At 34.7% G+C, this 11,768-nt stretch overlaps 1 protein-coding gene across 1 annotated transcript in view; it reads right to left on the reverse strand.

Annotated features, from left to right (window-relative positions):
- Nucleotides 1–11,768, reverse strand: part of ABCA5 (ATP binding cassette subfamily A member 5) — a 78,275-nt gene that overhangs the window by 23,906 nt on the left and 42,601 nt on the right. The window contains 6 exon segments of the mRNA XM_017863702.1: nucleotides 2,023–2,224; nucleotides 6,087–6,206; nucleotides 8,025–8,164; nucleotides 8,348–8,438; nucleotides 9,721–9,859; nucleotides 11,400–11,519. Coding sequence (XP_017719191.1) covers nucleotides 2,023–2,224; nucleotides 6,087–6,206; nucleotides 8,025–8,164; nucleotides 8,348–8,438; nucleotides 9,721–9,859; nucleotides 11,400–11,519 — 812 coding nt within the window.

Genomic DNA, 11,768 nt, shown 5'->3' on the forward strand with positions numbered 1-11,768 from the left:
ATGTGTTTTCTACGCTAATGAATAACTCTTTAATATAGGGAATATAAGAGTAATATTTTCTAAATGTATTTAACCATGGAACACATTTTGTTGTGGATTGAATGTTTGTGCCTCCCCAAATTTGTATGTTGAAGTCCTAACTCCCATATAATGGTGTTTGGAAATGGGACTTCAGAAAGGTAATCTGCATAAGTTGGCGTCATGAGGGTGGGGTCCCCATGATAGGATCAGTACATTTATAAAAAGAGACACCAGAGGGTGCATGCCAGTATACACAAAGAGGTCATATGAGCACATAGTGAGATGGTGGCCTTCCACAAGCCAGGAATACAGCCCTCAACATGCTGGAACTCTGATCTCAGACCTGCAGGCATCAGAACTGTGAAAAAATATATTCTGTTTAAGCCACCCAGTAAATAGTATTTTGTTATGGCAGTCAAGGCTGACTGAAGATTTTTTATTTTATTTAATTTTATTTTATTTTATTTTATTTTAGATGGAGTCTCACTCTGTTGTCAGGTTGGAGTGCAGTGGCACGATCTCGGCTCACTGCAACCTCTGCCTCCTGGGTTCAAGCAATTCTCCCACCTCAGCCTCCCGAGTAGCTGAGACCACAGGAGCACACCACCACACCCAGCTAATTTTGTTGTATTTTTAGTAGAGATGGAGTTTCACCATGTTGGTCAAGATGGTCTTGTTCTCCTGACCTCGTGATCTGCCTGCCTTGGCCTCGCAAAGTGCTGAGATTACAAGCATGAGCCACTGAGCCCAGCCAGTATTTTAATTATTTTTCTGAGTGTATTTTATGAGAGTGGTATTTAGAAAATGTGGTACATATACACCACGGAATACTGTGCAGCCATAAAAAAGGATGAGTTCTTGTCCTTTGAAGGGACATGGATGAAGCTGGAAACCATCATTCTCAGCAAACTCACACAGGAACAGAAAACCAAACACTTCACGTTCTCACTCATAAGTGGGAGTTGAACAATGAGAACACATGGACACAAGGAGGGGAACATTGCACACCGGGGCCTGTCACGGGTGGGGACTAGGGGAGGGATAGCATTAGGATAAATACCTAATGTAGATGATGGGTTGATGAGTGTAGCAAACCACCATGGCACGCGTATACCTATGTAACAAACCTGCAAGTTCTGTACATGTATCCCAGAACTTAAAGTATAAAAAATAAAATAAAATAAAATAAAATACATTGAAACATGCTAATTTAAATAAACATTTTTCTTTCAGTAATGCTGACCCAGGAATAAATCAGATACATGACTGACATTTGTTTGACACTGAATTTGGTCAAAGAAGAGCATACAAATTTAGCATATTCCAAACATATAACTATATTCTTATTCTTAATTATTAAGCCTTATTACTACTGCCATTTTGGACTTAAGATAGGTGTGTGGTATATGAAAGTGGTTAATGTTATCTCCAAATTATTCAGTTCCTAGTACCCTAGAGAAAGGTTAAAGCTAACTTGAAAAGATGTCATTTTGATCCCAGATCTACTAGCTATGTAGCCTTCTTTATTTTTCAGTTTCCTCATATGATAAATAGAGGTAAAACTCACTTTTCCTGCTATTTACAAAAAGTAGTTATAAAAACTAATAGATGCAAAAAATAGTGAAAAAATAGAAACACAAAATAAAATTTAAGATACAATGGGGAGTGTATTAATATATTCAAGGAAACTTGAATCTGTGCTCCCAGGTGAAAGAAAGAAAAGATACAATGAGAGTAATTCAAAAATTATACAATTAGGGAATATTTGTTATTTCCTCACTTTATAGATGAGACAACAAATGCTAGTTTAAAAAGTGTAAGACAGGGTATTTGATGAAATCATTGTAATTTTTTTCTCTAACATTGTGAAATTATAGTGGTAATCTTTCAAAACTATATAAATTATTTACATATGTTAACATTTTAAAAATTAAGATGGTAGAACCAATTTGTATCCTTAAAAAACAATCCATCAGGTATAAGGGTGATAATTATACTTACACTGATCTCACTGATTTACTTTCACGTTTCAAGGTAAAGAAATGAAACTTTGCTATTGTATACATCTGTTGTTTCCAAAGGCTCATGGTGCTCACTAGAGAAGCCTTGGTTTCAGAAAGAATAAGTAAGCTCTGTTCCATTTCATCAAAAGATTTTGAATCCATTTCTTCCTCCAGTGGCTGCTGAGTAAATACACTATAATCTATTTGCCAAAACAAAACAAACATTTCAGTATATTCATTAAAAAAGATAAAATCTTTCTGAAGCAGGGAAATTTAAAGAAGCATAGGTCTGGCAGTTATGTGGAACAAATGGAACTCTCGTATATTCTGGCAGTATCTATTAAAGCTGAACATACATATATCTTTTGATCCAAGAGATCCCCAACAGGTATAAATCCAACAGAGATATGAATATAGGTTTCACCAAAATACATGTATAAGAATATTCTTAGTAGAGCCCTATCTAGAATACACATATCCTGGAAAGAACCCAAATGTCTACTGACAGGTGAATGGATGAATAGTTGTAACATATGAATATAAGAGAACAGCGTAAACCAATGAAAATGAACCAACTACTGTACCCATAACAACATGGTTGAACTTCACAAATGTCATATTGAGTAAAAGAGAACAGATGCAAAGGTGACACATGGTATAATTCCACTAGTTCACAATCAAACTGGATGCACGTCCATATTTAAAATCTTATTATCTCTGTATCTGTACAATATCCAACTTTTATGTCAACTTTTCCTCTCTGACTACAACCTAACATCATGTCCTGATCATACACAAGACTTCTCTCTTATCTCCATGTTTGAGAGTCCTCTCCTGGCTTTACATTACTTCTCAATTAAAATTTAGCCTCAGGCATAGTTTTCAGCCAAATTCTACCCCTCAACTTCATCTTCAGTCTTTGGAAGGTTTAAGAGTCAAATGCCTACTTCAATATGATTTCCTGGCATTACTGAGGTTATACATGATCGATGACAGTGTGATCATACAGATTATTAGCACAACACTTAAAAGGTATAACAAATTCAGTAGTGTGAATAGGGTATGTCATTCAGATTTCATTTTAATATTCATTTAAATTACAGTTAAACATTCCAAATGTATTTGGAATAAAAATGTATTTATGTACTTTATGTTAAAATTCTACCAATGAAACCATAAACATATATTTATTTAATGGCAAGAATAAAATATTACACAATTGAGGTTTATTTTAAACTCAAAAACAGACATTTAGAACTTTAGATGCAGAAAAATATTGACAGTTAATGCAAATATTAAAGAGAATGTACTAGTTAGATAACTTTAGGAAGCACATTATAACTTTTGGGCCAATACATGTATTCTTTAATTTAGATAATAATATAAAAAGAAATGATTATATAATATTAATTTTAAGTAGTGGTTCAGTACACTAGTACTCAAGGTATTAAAACAAATTTGGGAGACTTACTTCTTTTTTTAGTTATTTAATTCCATTAAGACCATACACTTTCAATACAAAAGTTTTATTTTAGATTCTTCCACAATTTGTGAGGGTGAACTAAAAGCAGAACGCCAACTTCATCATTTAAAAATTTCAAAAGAAGGAGAAACTACAAAATCACATACATTAATTTTCAGATAAATCTTCATTGATCCAGACATAATACCAAAAGAAAATTAAGAACTCAAAACATATGGCTTCTCCTCACTGCATTTGAAAGTGAGCATCTGGGATCATAAACGTAGGACTACAGGAGCAACTTTACAGTTTGTGATGCTGACAAATTATTGTTCCCACACAATAAGGCCAATCTTTTAAAATTTGACTACCAAATCATGAATAATTCCTGTAAGATTTTTTTAAGTTTCAGAATTATTTTAGCATAATATAATGCAAGTTTACTTCATGATGATATATTCAGCTTGATTCTTGACTTTGGTATCACAATGATTTTAATCATCAGCCACTCGACATTCATGCAAAATGTGTATTTGCAGCATCTCAACTCTTTTAACAACTGTGAACTAACATCCTGGTTTCCTTTGCTCTCCTCACCTGCCACTACAGACATTTTGCCAACCTTCAATCATAAGAAAGATTCCTCAACTCATGTTCTCACTGTAAACTAAATAGATCCACCTTGGTCCTTACTGCATCAAGAACTTGATTTGTCAAGATCACCATTCTTACACTCTACCAAATCCCTCACTATCTTCTACATTACCAAAACTACCTTTTTTGTCCTCATCTTATTCTTCACAGCAATCAACAAATAACTGACCACTTCCTCTTTCCTAAAACACCATTTTTCAAGGTTTTTCCATTTCCACTCTTTCATGAAAAAGTAGAGTAATAATTGCTCATTCATGGTCAGCCCTTTTGGCTCCTTCTCCACTGCTCCCCAGTGGGCTTGCCCCTCAATTCTTATCTATACTCCCTACCCGACTAAGAGATTTCATCCAATTCCACAGCACCATCTATCTATGAGTGACTTCGAAATCTGTATCTTCAGCCCTAACATATTCATTTAGCTCCAGATGCATCTCAAACAACATACTCAAAATTCATGCCTGGGCTGGGTGCGGTGGTTCACGCCTGTAATCCTAGCACTTTGGGAGGCCAAGGCGGGTGGATCACCTGAGGTCAGTTCAAGACCAGCCTGGCCAACATGGCAAAACCCTGTCTCTACTAAAAAACACAACAATTAGCCAGGCGTGGTGGTGGGCGCCTGTAGTCCCAGCTACTTGGGAGACTGAGGCAGGAGGATCGCTTGAACTTGGGAGGCGGAGGTTGCAGTGAGCCAGGATTGCGCCACCGCACTCCAGCCTGGGTAACAGAGCAAGACTCCATCTCAAAAAACAAAAAAAAAAAAAGGAAAAAACTTGTGTTTGCATTCCTTCTTTCCACATACCTACTCTTCCCCTATTTTCAGGAAATGGCAATCTCATTCCCAGTTATCAAGGCAAAAGCTTAGGAATTATTCTTCATTCCACCCTCTCCTGAACCTCTAACACTCAATCTATCAGCAACTCATCACCACTACCACCAATATAACCCAAATCTGTTCTTTCCCTTTTTTTTTTTTTTTTTTTTTTTTTTTTTTTTAGTCTCCTTCTGATGCCCAGGCTGGAGTGCAGTGGTATCATCATGGCTCACTGCAGCCTTGACTTCCTGGGCTCAGGTGATGCTCCCACTTCAGCCTCTAGAGTAGCTGGAACTACAGGCACATGCTACCACACCAGGCTATTTTTTGTGTTCTTTGTAGCAACAAGGTTTTGCCATGTTGCCAACGCTGGTCTGGAACTCCTGGGCTCAAGCGATCTCCCTGCCTTGGCCTCCCAAAGTGCTGGGATTATAGGCATAAGCCACTGCGCCCGGCCTCCCTATTTTCATTGACACCCTAGTTCAAGGTAGTATTAACTATAACAGTTTCCTAACTGGTCTTCCTACTTCCACACTTCCTTTACAATCCTCTCATCATTCAACAGCCAGAATGTGTTTTTTAAAAACTCAAATCAGATCATGGTACCTATTTGCTTTAAAACTCTCTGATAGCTTCACACTACAATAAGAAAACAAATGAAATTGTTTTCCAGATGTTCAAAGGCAAAATATGATCTATCCCTTTGAGTATCCTCCTGACTCTGCTGTGTAATATCTTCACCATGGCTCCGGCCACGGTAGCCTTTTTTTTATCCCTCAAAGACATCCAACTCATTCCTCAGTTAATATTTTTGCAGATGCAGTTCTTTATCTGAAACTTTCTACCCTAAAATCTTCACTTACTTGATTTTTCTTGTTATACAGGCATCAGGTCAAGTATTATCTCAACAAAGTCCTTCCTGATGATATAATCTAAATTCGCTGCCTTCTAAGATCACCCCATTATTTCCTGCATAACTCCTATCATTATCAGTAAGTATCTCATTACTTATTTACTTGTATACTTTTACCCTTTCTTCCAAAAAATAATATAAAATTCACATTTATATAATTTTTGTCTTATTCACCATCTGTCTGGTCCATTGCCTAAAATGTTTTGTTAGTTCTGTTTTTACCTGCTTGGTCAATTTCCGCTTCAACTTCTAACTTTAAAAATACATCTTCCAAAGTCGTCATGGAAACACCATAAGAAATGACACCCAAATCTGAATGACTGTCTAGGGCGGAAAACAAACCTAAAAGAAAAAAAATGAAAGAACAGTATATCGTTAAGCACATTATCATAAATTATTGTAAAATATCCTTTAAAAATAAGTTCATGAACAGCCTGTGCAACATACCATGACCCATCTCTACAAAAAATAAAAATAAATAAGCTAGGCATACTGATGCAAGCCTGTAGTCTTAGATACTCAGGAGACTCAGGTGGGAGGATCACCAGAGCCCAAGAGTTTGAGGCTTCAGCAAGCTGTGATCATGGCACTGAACTCCAGCCTAAGTAACAGGCTTAATTAACATTTTTATAAATTAAGGACCTTAAAGAAATTTTATTTATGGGAATATATCTATTATCATATTATATCTATATATTATAAACAAAAATTTTATAGTATTTGAAATTAAAACTGAGAATGTTACTATATTGAACAATAACATAAATATGTATATTAGAAAATATACAGAAATCATTTAAATACTTATTCATATTTTAAAATAATAAAAAATAAACCTATTACAGGTTAACACAATTTTATCTTTAAAAACTGCATTTTTTAAAACAAAAATAATGAGAAGAGAATGTTGCTTTATATTTCTGCAAATCTCATTAATGTCTGTCTTAATTAACAGAGGACAGATGGGTTCTCATATTTGTTTCTGCATTCAACCTGTTGTGATAGCACATATTATGCAGTCTCTAGAAAACACTGTGTAATCATGAGAAGCTGAGGGTCAATAAGGCAAATAACATTTTGGTATTATTAGAAAAAGTGCTGACATTATGAATTCCTTTAAGAGGTCTTACGGTCCATCCTGCAGGAGATCCCAGAAGACACTGTGAAATCCAGTGAAATACCATGACAATTTATCAAAGAAATATAAGAGACAACAAAGAAAGTATAGTGGTAAAAACCAAGAGTTCCGGAACTGATTTGCCTGGGTTCAAAACTCAGTTCCACCACTTTCTACTTGTGTTACCTTGGGCAAGTTCCTTAAATCTTTTTATGCCTCAGTTTCTTCATTTGTAAAATGAAAGCAATAATAGTATTTATCTCACGTATTTCTTGAAATATTGGGATAATGAAATAAACTAATAATTGCAAAAAGCACAGACCAGCATCTGGTAGAAAATAAGCCTACATAAATGTTACTAAAGAATAGGAGACAGGTAGGTATAAGTAGATAGAATGACAGGCAAAGTGTGTTAAGTTGGCAAGTGTACTTCAGTCCACTTAATTTGTGATTTCTTTCTTTAAAAAAAAAGTATTTTTCTGATTATGAGATAAATGCTATGAAAATTCTGCACAATGTACTTACATCAATAACATCCTTTTGGCTATCAAGAAATTCCTAAACAGAGGAAGGAGACTGAGTTTGAGTTCCTCGTTAAAAAGTTAAAAAAATAATGCCTCGATTAAAAGAATTCAAGGATTTGTCATATAATTCATTATGAAATCATGAAACTAAAAAAGAACCTGAGAATGTATACAAACTACATACATACATGCCTTACTCTCTCTCAGGAGGCCTACAAGCAATTTCTTTTTTTTCTTGACAACAAAGTAAACACAATTATTTTTACATTTTTAAAACATTTTCTTAAGTATTTAAGATATTAGTTACAGTTTCTTGCATGGTGTTTGTAAAAAAACTTTTTTTTTGCTGAATTTTTTCTGGCTTTCAAAAACAAAATAAAGCAGAAACAGAATATTAACTCGGCCACCTGGGAGCAGGGCAATACTACATGGAGAAGGAAACAAAAAGGAAATCAACGAAACCTATTCCCAGTATAAGATCCCAGCTCAAACACCAAGAAACTGAAAAGTAAGTAATACCTGAAAATTTGTCCATGTCCTTGAAAGGCAAGCTATACATAAGTTGTTGGTCATTCTGTTGTAATAAAGTAGCTGCAGGTATATGTTGTTTAACCAGTGAAGAAAGAGATTCTGTGGCACAATATTTGTCTATGTACATGCTAGAGAATACCAAAAATCATAATTAATGATTATACAATAAACAGCCAAAAGTAAATTAAGAAGGCTTTAAATTAAATTTAGTACCATAAATGATGGTCAAAGCATACGACAGCAAGCCCCTAAAATAATAACAGTATAGCAAGAGTATAATATAGAATAATGTCAATAAAAATGAATGATACCTCAGGCGGTAGCCAATCCCCCATTTACTTTTGAGGAACATTGAAGAACCAACACATTTCAGCATTCCTTGTGATATCACAGCTTTCCTATCTGCAGATAAATATTTATATTTCAATTTCTAAGTTATCAATAGCATTGATAATTGGCATTTATATTGTATGGTTTATCATATGACAGTCATCCATGTTACATCATTAATCATCACAACAATCTTATGAGGATGGTACCAGATTATCATCAACTGTTTTTCAGATATGAATACTAAGGCAAAAAGAAAATACATTCCTTCTACATGTTTCATATAGCTATTAACAAAGCCAGGAACTCTACTCAAGGAGTCTGACTCTAGAGTCCACTTTCCATATATTATTCCAAATATCTGATTTTTCCTAAAAGGCTTACCAATACAAGCACTTTCACAATTTCCTTTATAACCAAATGTAGAAACAACTCCAAAAATCGACAGAAGTAATAAGAAGAACAAATGTTAGTTTGTCGGGTTTTTAAAAACAAAGGTACTACTGAAGACATGAATGACTTGCCCAATTTTATTAGATTATATTATAAGCAGACAGAAGTTGCTCTAGAATTTCAAACTTCTATATCTTGTCATTAAAAGTCATGTGTTGACTTAAACTTGGATTCTTTATATGTATGTATGTGTATAAAATTGTGCAGAAAAGAGTTAACATAGCAGGTCAGGTTCTATCCTTAGAAAGACCTGCTTACAAGGTTGGCACTTGGCCGTTGAGAACTTGGATTTGGGAGGGTTCCTACTATTCTCAAAACAGATAGAGTGGTTCAGTGCCTAACCTGTACAAACAATGTGGTTTATGCTGAACAACTTCTTTCCTTCAGAGAGTCTGGAACTTTGGTATGTGCTAGGCAGAAAATGTTTATATGATCGGCAGCCAGTAAGAATCTTGAATACTGAGTATATACTAACTTTCCCAAGTAGATATTTCACACATGTTGTTACAACTCAATGCTGAAGAAATTAAAGCACATCTCTCTACTCCACTGGGAGAGGACTCTTGGAAGCTTCTACCTGGTTTCCTCTAGACTTTGCCTCATATACCTTTTCCCTTTGCTAATTTAGCTTTGTACCCTTTTGCTGTAATAAATCATAGTCATAAGTACGACTACGTGCTGAGTCCTATGAGTTCTTCTAGGACATCACTAAACCTGGGATGGTCTTGGAGATTCTCAATGCAAAAATATATCGTTTTACATTTTTTTAAAACTTTTTTTGTGAAGGAAACATACCACTAGGTAAAAGCTTCTCTATTTGTATCTCAGGAATTAGCATCTCTATGTCCATCTTCCTTTTGGCCCATGACCTCAGCCTTCGAAAATAAAGCAAAAATCTCACCTGCAAGAATGTCAGCTTCATCCATGAAATGAGTACTGAACACTGTCACCCGATTGGCTTTTCTGTATTTTAAAAGATTCCAAACAATATGGCGAGAACAGGGGTCCATTCCAGCTGTTGGTTCATCTAGCAGCAGTATCTGTGAGAAAAGAGGTGAAGAAGGGCAGGGAATCCTCAGAAAAACTAAATATTAAAAACACATATGGACACTAAAAAAATGCCCCATTTCAAATTATTATTTTCAATCAGAAATATATTAGACCAGATTTTTTCATTCATAGTTGAGTTCACATAAATTTTTTAAATTCTAAATTTGACATGTGAATATTTTCCCTGGTTTAATTCTAAAAGACTGCCTGTAATACATAACACAAAAGTATAACAACAGTCAGACAAATAAACTAAAAAACAAAACATTAAGTATATTGCTATTATCCTTAATTAAATTTGTAGATGTAACACTTGCTTTTTTGGAGAAGAATATATGGTTTTATATTAGTTCAAGGGAAGCAATTTGTTTCAAGACTATTTTTAATATTAAAAAAAACATGGTGGTGGACGCTGAGAGGAAGACTAATGAACATAAAGCCAGGATCCAGAATCATTCCCCAGCTACAACAGCAGGGGGAATGTGGCAGGATGGTAGGGATCCATAGGAGATCATCCTAGCTGCATGCATGCACCTGTCAGTTTTGATGCCCTGTGTAAAGTAGTACATCAGTTTGTTTCTCTGTTTCTACAACAGAGAACAGCATAAAACAAATACATACAAAATCAAAGCAGGACAGTGACAAACTGAATTACTCCTTTGATTTTGTTCTATTTAACTTTTGTTATTAACCATAAAAAAAATTTTTTTTAAACTATAGAGAACAAGAGAGTAATACTATTATAGCTACCATTCCAAATCAGCAATGTTATTTTTTGGCCACATTTTCTTCAGATCATTTTTCAAAGAAATAAAACATGGAGGCCAGGCGTGGTGGCTCATGCCTGTAATCCCAAGACTTTGGAAGGCAAAGACGGGAGGATAGCTTGAGGCCAGTTCAAGACCAGCCTGGGCAACATAGCAAGGTCTCATCTCTAGGAAAGAAGAAAGAAAGAAAGAAAGAAAGAACGAAAGAACGAGAGAAATAGAGAAAGAGAGAAAGAAAAGAAGGAAAGAAAGGAAAGAAAAGAAAGAAAAGGAAGGAAGGAAGGAAGGAAGGAAGGAAGGAAGGAAGGACGGACGGACGGACGGACGAACATGGCAGTCATAACTAAAGTCTAATCTTCCATTCTCCTTCCTATAAGTAACCAGTTATCATAAAGATGTTATAACTCAGAAAGGGAAGGGTGGAAGGGGGGTGAGAAATGAAGAAAAACTACATATTGAGTATAATGTATACTACTCAGGAGATGGGTGCACTAAAATCTCAGAAGTCACCACTATATAATTCATCCATGTAACCAAAAACCTCTAGTACCTTGAAAGCCACTAAAATTAAAAAAAAGTTATACATCTTTCTGACTTCAGTTTTAAAATCTCATTACTATGATTGCATCCATAATAACATACAGTATACAGTATATATTATGTATACTTAACCTTTACATAATGTACTATATCTTTCTACAACCTGCTTTTTAATTCGACAGAATTTAAAATGAGCTCATTTGTAAAAGCAATATTTATTTACCTTTGGGTTCCCAAGAACAGCAATTCCTAATGACAGCTTTCTTTTTTGACCACCACTTAATTTTTTAGCTTGGTTATCTTTGATAGTCTGCATGTCTAAATCTAGTAAAACCTTCTGTACCTGTAAAAGTAAAGCATGAACAATGTTATTTTAAAATCATACTATTTACATAATTATCAATTACTTTTAAATGTTTTAAGTTTTAATGTGTTAAATATTTAAGTAGCATAAGTTTTTAAATAATTTTAATATCAACTTTAAAAATGTTCCTTTAATCCAGTCTGTCACAGATGGACATTTGGGTTGATTCCAAGTCTTTGCTATTGTGAATAGTGCCGCAATAAACATACGTGTGCATGTGTCTTTATA

The sequence above is a fragment of the Rhinopithecus bieti genome, unplaced genomic scaffold (genome assembly GCF_001698545.2).
Source record: "Rhinopithecus bieti isolate Rb0 unplaced genomic scaffold, ASM169854v2 scaffold_2349, whole genome shotgun sequence".
In the NCBI taxonomy this organism is placed as follows: domain Eukaryota; kingdom Metazoa; phylum Chordata; class Mammalia; order Primates; family Cercopithecidae; genus Rhinopithecus; species Rhinopithecus bieti.